Source organism: Mustela lutreola, chromosome 1 (assembly GCF_030435805.1).
Source record: "Mustela lutreola isolate mMusLut2 chromosome 1, mMusLut2.pri, whole genome shotgun sequence".
Lineage (NCBI taxonomy): Eukaryota > Metazoa > Chordata > Mammalia > Carnivora > Mustelidae > Mustela > Mustela lutreola.
This window is the reverse complement of record NC_081290.1, coordinates 148,002,533-148,024,764: the sequence shown is the minus strand read 5'-3', so window position 1 is coordinate 148,024,764 and position 22,232 is coordinate 148,002,533. Positions and strand designations below refer to the sequence as shown.

General features: G+C 37.9%; 1 protein-coding gene across 3 annotated transcripts in view; it reads right to left on the bottom strand.

Moving 5' to 3' along the window:
* Window positions 1–22,232, bottom strand: part of ANAPC10 (anaphase promoting complex subunit 10) — a 104,567-nt gene that overhangs the window by 79,016 nt on the left and 3,319 nt on the right. For all 3 annotated transcript variants that reach the window (XM_059176176.1, XM_059176155.1, XM_059176166.1), the window contains exon 2: window positions 20,987–21,113. In XM_059176176.1, coding sequence (XP_059032159.1) covers window positions 20,987–21,101 — 115 coding nt within the window. In that variant the 5' untranslated portion in view covers window positions 21,102–21,113. The remainder of the gene's footprint in view (window positions 1–20,986; window positions 21,114–22,232) is intronic.

Below are 22,232 nucleotides of genomic sequence, written 5' to 3'. Positions count from 1 at the left end.
GCCGTCTGGCCCTGGGCTTTTGTTTGTTTGGAGATTTTTGATGACTGTTTCGATGTCCTTACTGGTTATGGGTCTGTTCAGGCTTTCTATTTCTTCCCACTTCAGTTTTGGTAGTTTATATGTCTCTAGGAATGCACCCATTTCTTCCAGATTGTCAAATTTGTTGGCGTAGAGTTGCTCATAGTATGTTCTTATAATGGTCTGTATTTCTTTGGTGCCGGTTGTGATCTCTCCCCCTTCATTTATGATTTTATTTATTTGGGTCCTTCTCTTTTCTTTTTGAGAAGTCTGGCCAGGGGTTTATCAATCTTATTAATTCTTTCAAAGAACCAGCTCCTAGTTTCGTTGATTTGTTCTATTGTTTTCTTGGTTTCTATTTCATTGATTTCTGCTCTGACCTTTATGATTTCTCTTCTCCTGCTGGGTTTCGGCTTTCTTTGTTCTTTCTCCAGCTCCTTTAGGTGTAGGCTTAGGTTGTGTACTTGAGACCTTTCTTGTTTCTTGAGAAAGGCTTGTATTGCTATATATTTTCCTCTCAGGACTGCCTTTGCTGTGTCCCACAGATTTTGAACCACTGTGTTTTCATTATCATTTGTTTCCATGAATTTTTTTCAATTCTTCTTTAATTTCCTGGTTGACCCATTCATTCTTTAGAAGGATGCTGTTTAGTCTCCATGTATTTGGGTTCTTTCCAAATTTCCTCTTGTGATTGAGTTCTAGCTTCAGAGCATTGTGGTCTGAAAATATACAGGGAATGCTCTCCGTCTTTTGATACTGGCTGAGACCTGATTTGTGACCCAGGATGTGATCTTTTCTGGAGAATGTTCCACGTGCACTAGAGAAGAATGTGCATTCTGTTGCTTTGGGATGGAATGTTCTGAATATATCTGTGATGTCCATCTGGTCCAGTGTGTCATTTAAGGCCTTTACTTCCTTGTTGATCTTTTGCTTAGATGATCTGTCCATTTCAGTGAGGGGAGTGTTAAAGTCCCCTACTATTACTGTACTATTGTTGATGTGTTTCTTTGATTTTGTTATTAATTGGTTTATATAGTTGGCTGCTCCCATGTTAGGGCATAGATATTTAAAATTGTTAGATTTTCTTGTTGGACAGACCCTCATCTCTTAATATAGTCTTTGGCTTAAAATCTAATGGATCTGATGTAAGGATTGCCACCCCAGCTTTCTTCTGAGGTCCGTTAGCATGGTGAATCGTTTTCCACCCCCTCACTTTAAATCTGGAGGTGTCTTCGGGTCTAAAATGAGTTTCTTGTAGGCAACATATAGATGGGTTTTGTTTTTTTATCCATTCTGATACCCTGTGTCTTTTGATTGGGGCATTTAGTCCCTTAACATTCAGGGTAACTATTGAGAGATATTAATTTAGTGCCATTGTATTACCTGTAAGGTGACTTATTGTATATTGTCTCTGTTCCTTCTGATCTACTACTTTTAGAGTCTCTCTTTGCTGAGAGGACACCTTTCAAGATTTCCTGTAGAGCTGGTTTGCTGGTTTACAAATTCTTTCAGTTTTTGTTTGTCCTGGAACGTTTTATCTCTCCTATTTTCAATGATAGCCTACCTGGATATTCTTGGCTGCATGTTTTTCTTATTTAGTGCTCTGAATATATCACACCAGGTCTTTCTGGCCTGCAGGACTCTGGATTAGTCTGCTGCCAATCTAATATTTTTACCATTGTATGTTACAGACTTCTTTTCCCAGGCTGCTTTCAGGATTTTCTTTTTGTTGCTAAGACTTGTGAATTTTACTATTAGGTGACGAGGTGTGGACCTATTCTTACTGATTTTGAGGGCGGTTCTCTGCACCTGCTGGATTTTGATGCTTTTTTCCGTTGCCATATTAGGGAAATTCTCTCCAATAATTCTCTCCAATATACCTTCTGCTCCCCTCTCTCTTTCTTCTTCTGGAATCCCAGTTATTCTAATTTTTTTCCGTCTTATGGTATCACTTATCTCTCAAATTCTCCCCTCATCGTCCAGTATTTGTGTGTCTCTCTTTTGCTCAGCTTCTTTATTCTCTGTCCTTTGGTCTTCTATATCACTAATTCTTTTTCTGCCTCATTTCTCCTAGCAGTGAGAGCCTCCATTTTTGACTGCACCTCATTAATAGCTTGTTTTATTTCAACTTGGTTAGATTTTAGTTCTTTTATTTCCCCAGAAAGGGCTTTTATCTCTCCGGAGAGGGTTTTTCTAATATCTTCCATGCCTTTTTCAAGTCCAACTAGAACCTTGAGAATCGTCATTCTGAAGTCTAGATCTGACATATTACCAATGTCTGTATTGATTAGGTCCCAAGCCTTTGGTACTGCCTCTTTTTCTTTTTTTTTGTGGTGAATATTTCCACCTTGTCATTTTGTCCCAGATAAGAGTATATGATGGAGCAAGTAAGATACTAAAAAGTGGCAAAGACTCCAGGAAAAATACACTTTAACCAAATCAGAAGTGACCCCAAAGCACTTCTGATTTGGTCACTTGGGGAGAAATGGGATAAAACGAGGTTCAGGAAAAAAAAAAAAAGAAACAATTAAAACAAGGAAAACATATTAAAAAGAAATATATATATATATATTAAACTAGTTAAAAACCGTTAAAAAAGAAAAGGGCAAAGGTTAAAAAAAATTAGCAGAAGAAGAAAAAAAAAATTAAAAAAAAATTAACTGCAAGACTAAAGAATCATGAGGAGAAAGCCATGAGTTCTGTGCTTTGCTTTCTCCTCCTCTGGAATTCCGCTGCTCTCCTCAGTATTGAACCTGCACTCCTTGGTAGGTGAACTTGGTCTTGGCTGGATTTCTTGTTCATCTTCTGGGGGAGGGGCCCGTTGTATTGATTCTCAAGTGTCCTTGCTCCAGGTAGAACTGCACTGCCCTTACCAGGATCCGGGCTGAGTAATCATCTCTGGTTTGCTTTCAGGAGCTTTTGTTCCCTGAACGCTTTTCCATAGAGTTCTGGAGGATGGGAATGAATATGGTGGCCTACCAGTCTCCAGCCCGGAGGTGCCAAGAGCTCGGGGCCCCACTCAGTGCACCCTCAGAGAACAGCGCCCAATTATTCCCGTCTCCCTGGCCTCCGGCCGCGCTCCAAGCTCAACGAGCCTGCGACCAGTTCAAGGTTACCCCGAGCTGGGAGCTCACTCCTCGGCTTTGTCTCTGTAGCCGGCCTCCCCATTTTAATACCTGTAAGCTCTGCGACACTCAGACACCCCCGATCCTTCCATGACCCCGCGGGACCTAGGGCCACAATGACCCTGTGTGGGCTTCACCCCGGTTTAGTCTCTCGAGCGATGTCCCTCAGTGGAACAGACTTTTAAAAGTCCCAATTTTGTGCTCTGTTGCTCCGCCGCTTGCCAGGAGCCGGCTCCTCCCCCCCACGGTCTATCTTCCCGTCGCTTTGGATTCACTTCTCCACCAGTCCTACCTTCCAGAAAGTGGTTGATTTTCTGTTTCTATAATTGCTGTTCTTCTTCTCTTCGATCCCCAGTTGGATTTGTAGATGTTTGCAATGTTTAGATAAGCTATCTAGCTGATCTCCTGATACCTGAAGTAGTCTCAGCCTGCTATTTCTCTGCCATTTTGACTCCTCCCTCGTTGTAAATTTTTAAATTTTAATATGGTACTAGATAATTTTAAATTACATATATGGTTTGTTATTAATTTCTTTTCGACAGCTCTGCTCTGTACTTATGCTAAAATGCAATCATTCTTTCACGTATTTACTACCTTGATAGGTTAAAAATTATATTTCAAACTTTCACTAATAATTTCTATTTCTTCTCATAGAAAATACCTATTCAAGATTGCCTACATTTTCACTGTACTTTGGTCTTTAACTGATTTATAACTCTTCTGCTATTGTAGATATTAACCCTATGGCTGTTCCATGTGATCCAAATATACTCTCCTCAGTCTGTAATTTGTATCTTAAATTTGCACATGCTGCCTTTACAGTATATACTCGTGAATAACAGAGATTTTTCCCAGAGAAAATAATCTTTGCATCTAATTCTGAAATACTAATAGAAGTTAGTTACGTAAAGAGGTAAAAGAGCAAGGTTAGCATTCAGTAAAGAGGAAAACACTTAATAGCACAAGAAAAGAAAAGTAAAATCTACAGGAAACAAAGGCAGGTCCTTTTGGGAGCTAAGGCAACACACATTGGATTGAATCAGGAAATGAGCCAGAGACATATGAAAGGAACCAGATCATAAAGACTTTCATGCACTAAGAGATGAAGTATAAATTATCTTGAAAAATATGCCAATCTACTGAAGAATTTTTAGTAGGTAAGTCATATGATCAGGAAATAATCAGATCAGTATCTTTAGATAGATTCTTCAATGACCCAGGCAAATGTTCGAAAAATAGCTTTCTATTGTCCCAAAGAAAATCTTAAAATTTAAATACTGAGCTCTCCATTACTCAACTCTGTAACTCTTATATCTGTGTTGTACAATATGGTAGCCACTAGCTACATGTGGCTACTGAACACTTGAAATATAGCTAGTTCAACTTTAGATTTGCTATATACATTGGTTTTTGAAGACTAGTAAGAAATACAAAATATCTCATTAATAATAAGTCTACTTATATTGGATTAAAAACATTGTTATAACTAATTTCACCAATTTATCCTTTTTAATGTAGCTATTAGAAAAATTTAAATTACACATGCAACTTGCATTATACTTCTATTGGACAGTGCTATGTTAGACCATGCTTCTGTTCTTTCTTCATATATTATTTTTAGGGCTAATCCAGAACATTTATTTCTTCAAGTTATTTTGCTATCAATTAAAGAGTTCTTAAGTTTTAAATACCTTTTTCTTCTTCCAGCTTGTGAATTCCCTAACAGAAAATAACTCAATTATATGACTCTTCATTAAGAGCTCCACCATTAAATGTTCTATGATAAAAAGACCTTTGTCACTAACTTTGTTTTAGCTATTTGGCTAGTTTTTCTTTCTCTTCATTTCACAATTTTATCTGTGTGAGCTCAAAGACTTTCATAAAATGGTGCTTGTTCTTATCAAGCAAAATAAACATTAAACAAAAAAATTAAATAACATATCCAGAATAAGAGATGTCCTGTAACTCAAGACTAATCATTTTAAATTTGTTTTTAAGATACTGGTTATAAAACTACAACAGTACAATTAAGTTAAGTACAATCTCTGCAATCTCATCAAGAACCAATCAGCCTAAATCTTCTCCTCTGGAGTACTAAGCAAGATTATCAGCTTCTACTTGTTCAAAACATGTCTCACAAATAGAACATTTTATAAATATCTGTTTGTACCAATGCCATGACTGAGAGAGTAAACTTCTTTTCCAAAGCTGCCCCACTGAGTATATCTCTATTCTTTTAGTCCAAATAAAAGAACTAAAAGACAAATTTGCGATAAGTGCTTTAACAGGTACTATGATAATGCACACAAATGATATCATCCAGAAAAAAACTTTTACACGATGTACTGATTCTTAAAAAAGCCGTGGTTCTTACAGTATGGTCCCTTGATCAGCAGCATCATTGTCATTTGGGAACTTGTTAGGAATTCCAGATCTACATCAGAAACTTTCAGAGTTAACTCCTTTGAGAGTCTGTATTTTAATAAATCCTACAGGTGATTCTGATACATGCTAAAATTTTAGAACTACTGTTTTATGGCAAGTCATCTCAACCTGGGCACTAGTGATGCTGTGCACTGGATAATTCCTTCAGGGGCAGGGTGTCCTGAGCATTATAAGATATTTAGCAGCATCTCTGGCCTCTATCCACTAGCTGTCAGTCACTGTCCTCCCCATGCAGATAGTTGTATCAATCAAAAACAACTGCAGACATTACTAAATGTCTCCTATGGGGCAAAATCATCCCCAGATGAGAACCACATCTCTAAGGAAAAGAAAACCAGCACTAACCTATGGTTACTGTTGCTGCTTAGTAAATAGCCACTCTTCTCTAGCCATCCTCCATGGGAAGAAAATCATTCTGTACTCGTCATATTGGAGCTTAATCATGACTTGTTTTGGTCAACACAATGTGGGTGGATGTGACACAAACAGTGGTCTAATTTAATTTATTTATAAAGATTTTATTTATTTATTTGAGAGAGAGAGAACCTGAGAGAGACGGAGAGGGAGTGCATGAGTTGGGGGAGGAGCAGAGGGAAAGACAGGGACAAGCAGACTCTGAACCAGGCTTACAGCCTGATGCAGGGCTCATCCCAGGATCCCCGAGATCATGACCTGAGCTGAAATCAAAAGCTGAACATTCAACCAACCAAGCCATCTAGGCACCCCCAAACAGAGGTTTTAAATGTGCTTGCAAGGTCTGGCTTGGCCTTTTGAATTTTGGCACCCCACTAAGACATCATGCCTGGACCGAATTCACAACCTAGAGCCAGGTCATAACCAAGCAAGAAATAAGTTTTGTTGTTATAATACAGCACTGAGAGATTAGGGTTTGTTAAACACCATTAGTGCAGCAAGAGCTAACTAACACAACATCAATAGATGAGATACATCTGACTAGCCTAGCTTAGATTACCTTTAGGAATAAAACAGCCATTGCCACCTAAAACATATCTTTTAACTCAAATATCTTCATATTTGCTAAGGCGCTATTATAACTAGGGTATTATCTTTACTCTGAAGACACAAAGATAGATTACGTGAGGTCTCTGTGGAAGAGTTCATCTATTTAATGCACTATCTATGCTATAACTATTTACATTTAAACTAATTAAAAATAAGTAAAATTGGGCACCTGGGTGGCTCAGTGGGTTAAGCCGCTGCCTTCGGCTCAGGTCATGATCTCAGAGTCCTGGGATCGAGTCCCGCATCGGGCTCTCTGCTCAGCGGGAAGCCTGTTTCCTCCTCTCTCTCTCTCTGCCTGCCTCTCTGCCTACTTGTGATCTCTCTCTGTCAAATAAATAAATAAAATCTTTAAAAAAAAAAAGTAAAATTTAAAATCTTATTTCTCAGGAATACTAGTCACATTTAAAGTACTCACACATAGCTAGCAGCTATCTCACTGTACAGTCCAATACCTTCTACTGGCCAGCACTAAGGGACTTAAGCAGATAAATTACAATATAAAGTGTTAAGTGCTATAATAAAGAAATGAAGAAACAAACACAAACGCATGAAGGCTAAACAACATGCTATTAAAACACCAACAGATCAGGGTGCCAGGGTGGCTCAGTGGGTTAAAGCCTCTGCCTTCCACTCAGGTCATGATCCCAGGGTCCTGAGATCCAGCCCCGCATCGGACTCTCTGCTCAGCAGGGAGCCTGCTTCCTCCTCTCTCTCTGTCTGCCTCTCTGCCTGCTTGTGATCTCTGTCTGTCAAATAAATGAATAAAATCTTAAACACACACATACCCCAACAGATCAACAAAGAAAGCAAAAAGGAAATGGAAAAATACCTGGGAACAAAAAAACATAGAAACATAGCAGTTCAAAATATTTGTGACCAGGTAAGAGCAGATCTAAAAGGGAACTTTACAGAGATACAGGCCTGCCTCAAGAAACAAGAAAAGTCTCAAATAAACAATCTAATCTTAAACTTAAAGGAACTAAAAAAAGAACAAGAAACAAAGCCCAAAGTTAGTAGAAGGAAAGAAATAATAAAGGGCAGAGCAGAAATAAATGAAATAGGCTAAAAAAAAATACATAATGAGAGCTGGTTCTTTGAAAAGATAAAATTGACAAATGTTTAGCAAGACCTGTCAAAAAAAAAAGTGTAGGGAAGACAGGGGAAGGGCGCATCTAAATGGCTCAGTCAGTTAAGCATCTGACTTGTGATTTCAGCTCAGGTCATGATTTTATGGGTAAAATTAAAGTAAAGCATAGAGAATGTAGTCAATAATACTATAATAACGTATGGTGATGATTACTATACTCACCAAGGTGTAAGCATCGTGTAATATACAGAATTGTCAAAACATTATGGTGTATACCTGAAACTAATACAATATTGCATGTCCAGAATACTTCAATTTAAGAAAAAAGAAAGAAAATAAAGATATGAAGAATTAATTAACTTCTTGATTACACTGTCTTCTCTTGGCTTCTATCCATGATCTCCCACTCTCCTAGTTTACCAACTAGTTCAGCAGTTACTTCTCCTTAGTTCCCTTTGCTGATTCTTATTCTTACTGTTTTCCAGATCTCTACATCTTGAAGGAGCCCTGAGACTTTACTCTTTTTTCTAAAAACAATCTCTCCTTAGGGGAGTCAATCCAGTCCCAAGCTTACAATATCATCAATATATTGATAACTCAACTTTGTGTCTCCACCCAGACCTCTCCCCAGAGCTCCAAACTTCTACACTCAATTGCCTAATAAATATCTCACTAGAATGCTGATCTCAAAACTAATGTGTCTGAATCATAACTTTTTTGAACCAAAACCTATGTATTTCCTCCCACCTCACTTTCTCAACTTAAGAAGTAATAATAATGAGTTATTCAGCCAGACGCCTAAGAGTCAGTCTTGAATTTCTCCTTTCCTTTAGTAAGTCATAATTTTTCCACCTCTAAAAATACATCCCAAAGCCATCATCTCTCTCCCTATCATCCACCATGAGCCTATTCCAATTCAACATCATCTGACACAAATTATTGTATTAGTCATTCTTCCACCAGTCTACACCATTATTCTCCTACCAGCCGTTATTCTCAATGGCCGTAGTGAATTTTTTGAGAACAACAAAAAGATTCTCCCTTTCCCTCTGCCCCTCCCCCCTCAAAAAAATCAATTAATTAATTAATTCTGCCATAGAAATTTAAAAAAAAAAACCTGTATCAGATCATCTCTCTTTCCTGCTTAACATCTCCAAAGGCACCTGCTTGTACTTCAGATCCAAATTGTACTTCAAATCCAAATTCTACCAGAATTCAACCTGCCTCTGTCTAATTATGTCTCCAGCCTAATCTTCTACCACTTCTCCTCCTTACCCACCATCCACTGGCCCACTAGACTTCTTTCTGAAACTCAAGCATTCCAAACCATTTAGCTTAGGGCCTTTGAAGTAGCTATTTCCTCTGTCAGCAAGGTTCTTCTGTGAAATCTCTGCACAATGGATTCTTCTAACATTTACATCTCAGCACAAATTTCATTTTCCAAGAAAAGCCTTTCTTGGTCTATTTATTATATTGTTGCTTTATTTTCTCCAAAGCACATATTGCTATTCAACCAGAAAGTGACTCACTGATCACAATTGTCAGTTATGGCATAACGTTAAAAAAATTAAAATTCAGTTATTTTTTTAAGAAAAACAACTTACATCATCCAATTATGCCTCTCAAAATTAACTCATAAAAGAAATGTCTTGGTAAAATATATGAATCGAGTGGAAAATATGTCATGGATCAGATGTCCACAAAACACAACCTCATGAAATACTTATTTTTGTTGGCTTATAAAGCATCAAATATAGAGTCAAACACAGAAGATGTACCTATTTATCCCCTAATTTTGTTGCCCAACATGATAAGAATTTAGGGCTTATGAAATTAAATGATTAATTTATTGTAATAAGACTCTGTTATAATGCTAGCAGTCACACAAATCTGACCTTTAGTTTTTCTAGTCTCTTGGACAGAGACTGACAATTGTGCTGAATTGTGGAACTGTTTGTGATGCGTCTTCAACTAGGCTGAATCTACTAAATACATTCCAACTTCAATCTGAGTGAAATAATGGACCACTATTTCCAAAGACAGAGTAATTTTGCAAAGCTCTATACCACCTACCACACTGTAGCAGGCAAGTAAATTTGTACCTCCCACAAACTGTTATTTTACATTTTGAAAGTTTGGGGCACCTGGGTGGCTCAGTCTGTTAAGCGTCTGCCTTCAGCTCAGGTCATGAGCTGTGCCTCTCTCTGTCAAATAAATAAATAAAAATCTTAAAAAAAAAAATAACTTAAAAAAGATTTAGAAAGTTTATTTAAAGTCTTCCTTATATCACTTCTCCCCTAAATTATTCCTTGTCTTCTAAATGATTTCTTTACCTCTAACTTTGCTTCACTTCAATCCATCCTCTAAACTTCTCAAATGTGAAAAAATACTGAATGTTTTACTCTGCTACCTAAAACTTTTTAAGAGCTCTGTACAATAAAGTACCAACTATTTAACAAAGCCCTCTATGATCAGCCCTCTACCTAACTAGCTAGATTTACCTACGCCACTTCCTTTTATTCTAGTTTTACTTAAAACTGTTGAATGAGCTGTGTTTTGTCTAAGCTCTACACCTTTGTGCCTACTGTTCCTCTTGCCTTTATGTCCTTTTTGTTTGTTTGTTTTTAAGATCTTATTTACTAATTTGAGACAGAAAGAGAGAGAGAGAGAACATAAACAGGGGGAGAGGCAGAGGGCAAGGAGAAGCAGGCTCCTCCTGAGCCAGGAGCCCGAAATGGGGCTTGACCCTAGGACCTAAAGATCATGACCTGAGCCGAAGGCAGATGCTTAACCATCTGAGCCACCCAGGCGCCCCCTTCCCTTTATGTTTTTATTCAGTGAAATCCTCTTCTTGTTCCATCATGAAGAACAAGCATCTCCATGAAGCCTTCCCTGATCTGTTAAGCAGGATCAATCACTTCTTCCTCTGGGTCAATATTGAACCCATACTTTGTGGAAAGCAATATGACACTGTGGAACCTGACTGCCTTGAGTCATAGCATTCCCATTAATTATGTGATCACTGCCAAATTACTTAACTTTCTGTACTATAGTTTGCTCATTTAGAAAATGATAACAATAACAATACGTACTGCATACACATGTAAAGTACTTAGAACAGGACCTGTCATTTAGTAAGCACTAAAAAAGAGTTATAAATTATTACACTGCATTATAATGACTTGTTTAAAGTTTTAATCCCTCCACTAAATTGTGAACTCCTTGATAGCAAGGATTCTGTCTTTTATAACTTTTGCTCTATTAAAGAGTTAACAGACTTCAGCAATTATCTGCTGCCTAGAAATGAAAAATATCTAACCATAGAGAAGCAAAGGTTAAACAACCTTCTCATTCTGCTTCTCATTAATAAAGAGCAGTCATTCACTCTATGTAGAAAATAATCACCTAATGATAGTTCACTGAGGGACCCAAAGGTGATGCAAGTACAACGTTTGACACAACACTGATAAACTACATGACTTTCATACTTAACACATTTTGTAGTGATCCCACCACTCTCCTGGCAGTAGAACTACTGTTCTATTCTGTACCTCCAAGCTGTCAGAGCTGTGGGGCATCTTCAGGGAGCCAATTATACATTGCCCTCTGCAAACTTCATTGCATCAAGGGATATGAACTGACACTGACTTACACCCCATTATTGATACAATAAGGCACCAGCTAAATTATGCTACTAGATCAAGCAAAGGTAGGTATTCAATTTGAGCAAATTCATAGAACTATTTTATACTATAAAGAATGTTAGAAACTTCTGCAGCAGCCCAGGATGTAGAAAGCTGGGAAAAAATGCATCACTTCCATTCAAACAAGAAGAGGCTAGATAAACTACAAACTCATCATTTTTCTTGAAAACATAAGAGCTTGAAAAAAATGCAGCAACCAAAAAGTCTAAAACCCAAGAAGGAGCACCTCTCAACCTCAGGAGAAAAATGATATATAGCCTGTCCCAATTGTGGTAGAGCATGGGAGGAAGGAACAGTGGCCAAACAGACACATAAGACATTAGGCAGACCCTGCTAAACAACCTGTTAAAGGCCAAGTGTGGGCTAGCATAAAAGGACAGCAACCCTGGTAGTCCCGAATCTAAGGGGAATGCACACTGACTCTCAGAATCTTTTCCAAGGGCCTTCACTGTCTATGTAACAGAAAGATTTAGAGGAGACCAGAAAACATACTTCAATGGTAGATGCGTGAAGAAAAGAACTGACCACCACTGCAGGAAAAGCCAAAAGACCTACTGTTCTTCCCAAACCCTTCTCTCCAACAGAACAAAGGACTTAAGCTGCTGGAGGATGAGCATCAAACCTACTGACTCCAGGACAGACCCTTCTCTACTGGGAGAAGATTAAAAGAAAAAACGCTCTATACCTGGGGTAGATGCAGGGAACAACCCTTCCTCAGGTGGGGGATGGGGGGGTGCAGAAAACTCTCCCACAAAAGACTAGCCACAGATCCAAGGCAGAGTTTGGCTATCATAGGTATGGGGGACCAAAATACTGAGAAAGCCCTACTTTAGAGGCCAGGCACACAAGGGCTAAAATAATAGCTGGACCAGGAAAACAGAGAAGCCTGCACTGAGTGACAAGACACAGCAATCCACTACTGAAGACAAGGCAAGAACATGGAAAGAGACACACTCTGAAGCACAGGAGTACAGAGATAGTTGAAAACTAATAATGGAGAAACATTAAAAAAAACTCCCGTGCCTGAAGAACTCAGGCAGTAACCTCTTTGACATCAACCATAGCAACTTCATTCTAGATATGTCTCTTGAGGCAAGGTAAACAAAAGCAAAAGTAAATTATTGGGACTTCATCAAAATAAAAAGCTTCTGCACAGTGAAGGAGACATTCAACACAACTAAAAGGCAACTAACAGAATGGGAGAAGATATTTGCAAATGACATATCTGATAAATGGTTAGTATCCAAAATATGTAAAGAACTTGTAAAACTCAACACCCAAAAAAACAAACACATATAGATAGCCAACAGACACATGAAAGGTGTTCAACAACACTGATCATCAGGGAAATACAAATCGAAACTACAATGACGTATTACCTCACTCCTATAAAAATAACTAAAATCAACAACACAAGAAATAAGGTATTGGCAAGGATGTGGAAAAAGGGGAACCCTCCTGCATTGCTGGCAGGAATGCAAACTGATGCAGCCACTGTGGAAAACAGTATGAAGGTTCCTCAAAAAGCTAAAAATAGAACTACCCTTTGATCCAGCAATTGCCCTACTAGGTATTTCCCCAAAGAAAAAAATACTAATTCAAAGGGATACATGCACTCCAATGTTTATAGCGGCATTAACTACAATAGCCAAATTATGGAAATAGCCCAAGTGTCTATCAGCTGATGAATGGCTAAAGAAAAGGTGGTGTCGAAGCACCTGAGTGACTCAGTTGTTAAGCATCTGCCTTCAGCTCAGATCATGATCCCAAAGTCCAGGGATCAAGTCTCATCTTGGGCTCCCCGCTCAGCGGGGAGTCTGCTTCTCCCTCTCACGGCTCCCCCTGCCTGTGTACATGTGCGCTCAATCTCTCTCTCTCAAATAAATAAATAAATAAAAGAAGATGTGGTGTCTGTATGTGTGTGCGTGCATGTGCGCACGCGCACACACAATGGAATATCATTCAGCCATAAAAAATGAAATCTTGATATTTCCAACTATCATGGATAGAGCTACAGAGTATTATGCTAAATGACATGTCAGTCAGAGAAAGACAAATACCATATAAATTCACTCATATGTGGAATTTAAGAAAAAATACAAACAAGCAAAGGGGGGTAAAAAAGAGAAAGGCAACCAAGAAACAGTCTTAACTATAAAGGCCAAACTGATGGTTATCAGAAGGGAGAGGGTGGGGGGATGGGTGAAATAACTGATGGGGATTAAGGAGTGTACTTGTTATGATGAGCACCGGTGTGGTATGGAAGTGTTGAATCACTATACTGTACACCTCTAACTAATATTGCACTGTATGTTAACTCACTAGAATTAAAACAAAAAGAAAACAAAACAAAACAAAACAAAACACCTCCTCTGGCACAAGCCTCTCCACCAAATCTTTAAGAAAAAATAAAATTAAATTAAAAATAAAAAATTATGATTGACATGTTAAAGAATCTATAGTGAACGATGGAGGATATGCTGGAACAGATAGGGAATTTCTTTCAACAGAGATGAAAACTCTTTTAAGAGTCAATGGAGGGGCGCCTGGGTGGCTCAGTGGGTTAAAGCCTTTGCCTTTGCCTCAGGGTCCTGGGATCGAGCCCCGCATCAGGCTCTCTGCTCAGCAGAGAGCCTGCCTCCCCCTCTCCCTCTGCCTGCTGCTCTGCCTACTTGTGATCTCAATCTCTCTCTCTCTCTGTGTCAAATAAATAAATAAAATCTTAAAAAAAAAAGTCAATGGAAAAGCTATAAATAAAAAACCACCATATCAGGGGCGCCTGGGTGGCTCAGTGGGTTAAAGCCTCTGCCTTCAGCTCAGGTCATGATCCTAGGGTCCTGGAATCGAGCCCCGCATCGGGCTCTCTGCTCAGCGGGGAGCTTGCTTCCTTCTCTCTCTCTCTGCCTGCTTCTCTGCCTCCTTGTGATCTCTGTCTGTCAAATGAATAAATAAAATCTTAAAAAAAAAAAAATAAATAAAATAAAAAAATAAAAAAAAACCATCATATCAGACATGAAACTCAACAAAGCCAAAGAAAGAACCTGTAGACTTGAAGCTAGATCAATTTAAAAAAATCCACAGCAAAACAAAATGAGGGAAAAATAAAGCATCTAAAAGCTATGAATAAAAAATGGCCTAGAAAAATCAAATGGTCTAGCATATGTATAACTGAATTCTCAGAAGGACAACAGAGAAGGAATGGGGCAAAAGAAATACTTGAAGAAATAATGGCCAAGAATTTTCATTAAATAAAGCAAAACATCAGACCAGAATATCCAAGAATCTCAGTGAATCTCAAGCCATATTAAATACCCAAGTACTTACTCCGACACATCATACTTATTCTACTGAAAATCAAAGATAAAATCTTAAAGGCAGCTAGGAACAAAAGCTACATTGACTAGAGCAGATTTCTCTTAAAAAAAAAAAAAAAAAACAAAACCATGCAAGCCAGGAAATAATGGAATGACATCTTTAAAGTAAAAAAATGAAAAATCCAGGGGCACCTGGGTGGCTCAGTGGGTTAAGCCTCTGCCTTCGGTGCAGGTCATGATCTCAGGGTCCTGGGATCGAGCCCCACATCAGGCTCTCTTCTTAGCAAGGAGCCTGCTTCCTCCTCTTTCTCTCTCTGCCTGCCTCTCCGTCTACTTGTGATCTCTCTCTGTCAAATAAATAAATAAAATCTTTTTTAAAAAATATAAAGGCATTATCCTATTTAAAAAAAAAATGAAAAATCTGCCAAGCTAGAATCCCATTCAGAGAAAATATACCACAGTAATAAAAGCAAAATGAAAAATTCTTCAAACAAACAATCCTAGCGGACCTGCAATACAAAAAACTCAGGTGGTTAAACGTCTGCCTTCAGGGGCGCTTGGGTGGCTCATCATTAAGTGTCTGCCTTCTGCTCAGGTCCTGATCCCAGGGTCCTGGGATCGAGCCCCACATCAGGCTCTCTGCTCAGTGGGAAGCCTGCTTCTCCCTCCCCCACTCCCCCTGCTTGTGTTCCCTCTTCTGCTGTCTCTCTCTCTCTGTCAAATAAATAAATAAAATCTTTAAAAAAAAAAAGTCTGCCTTCAGCTCAGGTCATGATCCCGGGGTCCTGGGATCAAGTCCCGCATCAGGGTTCTTATTCAGCAGGGAACCTGGTTTTCTCTCTGCCTGCCGTTCTCCCTGCTCTGCTCTCTCTCTACTCTCTGACAAATAAATATTTTTTTAAAAGACTTAAAAAAAAAAAAAAAAAAAGAGAAAGTTCTTCAGGTAGGAGGATTATGATACCAGATAGAATTTGATTTATTCAAAGAAATTAAGTTCCAAAAATTTTAAAAAATTAATGTAAACATAAAAATTTTTTTAATTTTTAATTGCTCTAAACGATAATTTACCATTTAAAACAAAAATAGCAATAATATATCCTGAAGCTTAAAATATCTAAAAATAAAATGTATAACACAAATGGCATAAAAGACTGAGGAGAGAAACTGGAAGTACACTGCTGAAGGATTCATACACCATTATCTATGGTGGTATACTACTACTTGAAGGTAAACTGTGATAATTAAAGATATATATTGTAAACCTTAGGCCACCACTCAAAAATTTCAAAAATGATGTATAACTGGGGTGCCCGGGGAGCTCAGTGGGTTAAAGCCACTGCTTTCGGCTCAGGCCATGATCCCAGGGTCCTGGGATCAAGCCCTATATTGGGCTCTCTGCTCAGTGGGGAGCCTGCTTCCTCCTCTCTCTCTGTCTGCCTCTCTGCCTACTTGTGATCTCTGTCTGTCAAATAAATAAATAAAATCTTTAAAAAAAAAAAATGATGTATAACCAGTAAGTCAACAGTGGAGATAAAACATACTGAATATATCCAAAAACAGATAGAAAAAGAAAGAAAGAAAAAAAAAACAAGAAAAAAGAAAACAAATTTCAAGACAGTAGTTTCAAATCTAATGATATCAATAAATGATCTAAACATTCCCAATGAAAAGATAAAGAATATTGGATTAAATTAGAAACCAAGACCCAATGCTGTCTATAAGAAACTCACTTCAAATATAAAGATATATATAGTTTAAAAGGAAAGGAAAAACTTCCAGCTTCCAGTCTGATATGCAAAGGGCTTAGAAAATGTCACTCATCCTCATAACAACAGCAACAAAGCTGAATTAACTGAAAACCAGTCATACTTCTTAAGTCCAACAGAGAACTGAGGTCACAGGGCAAACCACCACCACACAGGAAACTGAAGAAACAGGTGAATACAGAGAATCACAGCTTACCAGAAGCAGCAACTGCTGCTAGAATCAGCAACTGGTTTGAAAACTTTATTAGAGTAACTGCTAACTGACTAATGGCTGGAGACTGAGTATGGATGATGTTGAGAGAGAAAAACTCCTAAAAGCCCAGCCTTAGGAAGAGATCTACCTTTTCCTGAATTTTACCTAGGAGCCCCACCAGGTTCCCTTCAGGATAAAGACGAAAGAAAATTCTCCAGTGCTTCCTGCAGAGGGAGGGGGAAAGTAATCACTGTGAAATACACTCAGAGCATTGTGCTCTCTTCAACAAAGACCTGACTTCTACGAAAACTGTTTTAGAGTATAACTAACATGGGTTGTACTAGAGCCTAACTGACATGGGGAAAGAAAAACACTCAACTTCAGACTCCTCTAGCTTTCCTGTCTCCCACATAAGTTGGGGGGCGGGGGAGTGAGAAGCACCTGTAAAGGTCACAGCCATGGATATACACCCACTAAAAGACTAAGATCTAGTCACAGGATTATAGAATACTTCTGTTACCCCTACAACTTACCACTGTATCAATAGGGCTCCTATATTAATACCATGAGATTACAATTCAAAGCACTGGGGTGCCTGGGCGGCTCAGTGAGTTAAGCCTCTGCCTTCCGCTCGGGTCATGATCTCAGGGTCTAGGGATCGAGCCCCACATCCAGCTCTCTGCTCAGCAGGAACCTGCTTCCCCCCCACTTCTGCCTGCCTCTCTGCCTACTTGTGAATTCTGTGTATATCAAATAAATAAATAAAATCTTAAAAAAAAAAAAAGAACTATAAACTTAGACTCCCTTTAATGAGTCTCTAAGGAAATGCAAAAATACCAAGGCAAACAAAAACAAGGATATCTAAATAATTTTAAATTCTGAATCTTAGCCTTTATCCCAGATAGAAAATTAGTAAATTAGTTGAACTGAATAGCACCATCAACTAGCTTGATCAAATTGACATTTACAGATGAATCAAGGAAGAAGTATCAAAAGAAACTGTAAAATATTTGAAACTGATTGAAAAAATAAAAATTACCAAAAACGGTAGAATCAGTGAGAACAGTGCTTACAGAGAAATTTATAATATGGAGTATGTATGTTAGACAAGAAGAGAAACTTAGAATCAGTTAGAGTCAGTAATCTAAGTTTTCACCTTAAAAACAAGGAAAAGAAGAGTAAATTAAACCCAAAATAAGGAGAAGAAATAATGATAATCGGAACAGAAATGAATGAAACTGAAAACAGGTAAATTAAAAGAGAAGTTACCACAAGCTATTTTTTGAAAGGTCAACAAAATTAATATACCTCTACCATGGTTCACCAAGAAAAAAAGATAGAAGACACAAATTACTGATATCAGAAACAAAAGAGGGGCCATCCCTACTAATCTCATGGATAACTGAAAGGAAAATAAAAGAGTATTATAAACAATTTTATGCCCACAAATTTAATATCTTCAATAAAATGGATCAATTCCCTGAAAGACACAATACAACAAAATTCAGACAAGGAGAAATAGATAATCTGAATAATCCTACATATAATACAGAAATTGAATAAAAAATTAATAACCTTCCAAAAGAAATCACCAGGGCTAGGTGGTTTCAATAGACGTCTATCAATTATGTAACAAAGAAATAATACAAATTCTCTACAGTCTCTTCCAGAAAACAGAAGCAGAGAAAATATTTGCTAACTCGTTCCATGAGGGCAGCATTACCTAATACCAAAACCAAACAAAGACACTACAAAAAACAGAAGATACTGAAAGAACAGTATCTCTCATGAACACAAATACAAAATCCTCAAGAAATACTAGCAAATAAAAACCATGTATAAAAAGAATTTTATATCACAACTAAGTAGGATTTATTCCAGGCATGCAAAGCTAGTTCAACATTCCAAAATTAATTAATGTAATCCATCATATCAACAGGCTAAAGAAGAAAAAAAAAAGATCATATCAATAGAGATAGCATTTGACAACATCCAACATCCATTCAACATGATATCTACCAGAAAACTAAGAATAGAAAGGAACCTCCTCAACTTTATATACAAATGAAAAAACCAACAGCTAACCAACCATACTTAACGGTGAGAACCTAAGAGCCTTCCCTCTGAGATCAAGAATTAGAAGGATGTCCCTTTTCACCATTCCCCTGCAGTATCATATTGGAAGTCTTACCTAACACAGTAAGACAGGAAAAGGAAATAAAAGGTATAGACTGGGAATGAAGAAATAAAAACAAATTCTACTCCTACAGAATTTTACTCCTGAGTATTTACCCAAAAAAAGAAAACATATATCCACACAAAAATATGTACATGAATGCTTACAGCAGCTCTATCCATAATCACCTAGTATGGGAAGCAATCTTGGTTAACCATTGCTGCATTACAATTACCCCAAAACTCAGCAGTTTAAAACACCAAACATGCATTATTTCACAACTTCTATGAGATAGAAATTTGGGAGAAACTTGATTGAGCACTTTGGCTCCAGGATGTTTAGGAATTTGCAGTCAAGTTATCTGAAGGAATTAATCTGAAATCTTGACAGGGGCTGAAGGATCCATTCTAAGATGGCTTGTTCATATGCTACTGACAAGAGGCCTCAGTTCCTCAGAGGCTATTGTCAGGAGGCCAGAGCTCCTTGTCACACAAACATCTCCACAGGGTCCACTATTTCCTCACAAAATGGCAGCTGGCTTTCCCGAAGGAGTGATCCAAATGAGAACACGGCACAGTCACAATGTATTTGATCAATCTAATCTCAGAAATCACACAATATCACTTCTGCATATCCTACTAGTTCCAGAGATCAATCCTGACAGTGCAGCAGAGGTCAACAGAAGGGCACAAATATCAGGAGATAAGGATCACCAGGACCATCCTGGAAGGCGGTTACCACAAACCTAATGTCCATTAACTGGTGAGTAAATAAACTACAGTACATCCATACAGTGGAATAGTAATTATCAATAAAAAGGAATAAACTATTGATACATGTAACAGCATGGAAAAAAATCACAAATACTAAGTGAAAGAGCCAGACCTGAAAAGCTATGTACAGGGAAAGACATAACTAAAAGGATATAAAACAGATCAAAGGTTGTCGGGAGCTGGTAAGGGGGCAGAAGACTGACCAGAAAGGGGCATGAGGGAATTTCTTTGGATAATGGAAATAGTCTATATTTGATTGTGATGGTATGTGTTCGTTAGAATTCATACAACTATACACCTTAAAAGGATAACTTTTATTGAACATAAATTATACCTCAAAAATTACTTATAAAAAGAAAGAGAAAGAAATCTTAAGAGGAAAAAAGAGGTCTGGTTGGGAATACTGCTATAGGAGTCTTAACGTATAAATAACAAATTTCCAAAGGAAAAGTGACTATTAAACCAATAACATTATAAAGTTCCTCAAGCTAGAAAACTTTCTATGAGCTTTAGTCTACAAATTGAAAGTGCCCATCAAATTAAAAGTCAGACAGATGAAAAAGATACACAAGTATCTTGGCATATCCTGGCAAGAGTCTTAAACTCTAAGAACAGAAAAAGTTTAGGGACGCCTGGGTGGCTTAGTGGGTTAAAGCCTCTACTTTCAGCTCAGGTCATGATTCCAGGCTCCTGGGATCGAGCCCCACATCAGGCTCTCTGCTCAGTGGGGAGCCTGCTTCCTCCTCCCTCTCTCTGCCTGCCTTTCTGCCTGCTTCTGATCTGCCTGTCAAATAAATAAAATCTTTAAAAAAAAAAAAATCCAGATGCATGAAGATTTAAAAAAAAAAAAAAAAAAAAAAAGAACAGAAAAAGTTTAAATGCTTTCCAGAAAGAAAGAACAAATCACCTAGAAAAAAAGAGAGACAAGCTTAGGCCTTTTTATTCGTAACAAAAAGGAAATGGTGAAATAGTATCCACAAATTTTTGAGAAAAGGACTAACACCCCAAAATTCTATACTAACCAAGATTTTAAAAAAATATTTAGGAATACACAATCACTCAAAAAGTGTATCACCCACTTATCTCATCTAGAGAAAGAGCCAACAAAAAATGCTCACCAAATAACTAAATCATTGCAGAGATAGAACAGGGTAAGAAGAAACCTTATGAAATATGCAGTTAAATTGAAGTGGATATTAGTAAAGCAAATGGGAACAGATATATAACAAATAAAAACTCAATTAAATTTACCTTAGAATTAAAGCATCTAAACAAAAAAGAATATTAAAGTCTAGCATCCAGCATATGAGGAAACTATAAGTTGTTATTACAAACAACTTTTTTTGTTTTGTTTTGATTTACCTGGTTTGCAAGATGAGAGTGACCAAACAGCTTGTGACCCAATTTCCCGCACTGTTCCAGTCCTTTCCAACTGCTTAGGGTCAGCACCAGGAGGTGTCTTGTTTGGTGTGGTCATTTTTTAGATATTCTACATAGAAAACAAAAATACCCACATTATACCAGGATCTGAGCATCTTCTACAAAGGCTAAAAATTAAAATCTAATAGCAAAATATATCACTTATATACCCTTGATATTAATCATCTATTTCTCAAATGTAAGTAACATGACTCAATTACTGTAATTAAAAATCTTGGGAATTCAGTTTTTGTTTCTAAAATGTATTATGGGGGCGCCTGGGTGGCTCAGGTCATGAACTCCGTGTCCTCGGATCGAGCCCCGTGTCTGGCTCTCTTCTCAGCGGGGAGCCTGCTTCCTCCTCTCTCTCTGCCTGCCTCTCTGCCTGCTTGTGATCTCTCTCAATAAATCTCTCTCAAATAAATAGATAAAATCTTTAAAAAAAAAAATCTTGGGAATTCAGTTTTTGTTTCTAAAATGTATTATGGGGGCGCCTGGGTGGCTCAGTCGGTTAAACCTCTGCCTTCGGCTCAGGTCATGATCTCAGGGTTCTGGGATCAAGCCTCGCATTGGGCTCTCTGCTCATCAGGGAGCCTACTTCCCCCTCTCTCTCTGCCTGCCTCTCCGCCTGCTTGTGTTCTCTCTCTGTCAAATAAATAAATAAAATCTTAAATAAAATAAAATAAAATGTATTATGACTTACAAGATGTGCACAACAGTAGAGTACAGTAGCCAAAGGGCATGGGATCAGGGTTTTAACTTCAGCCTCTCCTTTAACTAGCCTAGACTTTGGGCAGGTCTGGGCTTTATTTCCTTACCTGTAATAGGGGTCAACTTGATCTATAATTCTATGATGCTATATAATCTATACCTGAGTAAAAAATCCTTTTTTTAAAATATTTTATTTTTAAGGGGCACCTGGGTGTCTCAGTCAGTTAAGCAGCTCCCCTTGGGTGAGAGTCCTGGGATCAAGCCCCATATGGGACTCCCTGCTCAGTGATGAACCTGCTTTTCCCTTTTCCTTTGCTCCTCCCCCGCTTGTGCTCTCTCTCTCTCTCTCTCTCTCTGTCAAATACATAAATAAATCATCAGAAATAATAATGAAGATTTTTAAGTAATTCTTATATGCAACATGGCGCTCGAACTCACAACCCTGAGATCCAGAGTTGCATGCACCATCAGCTGAGCC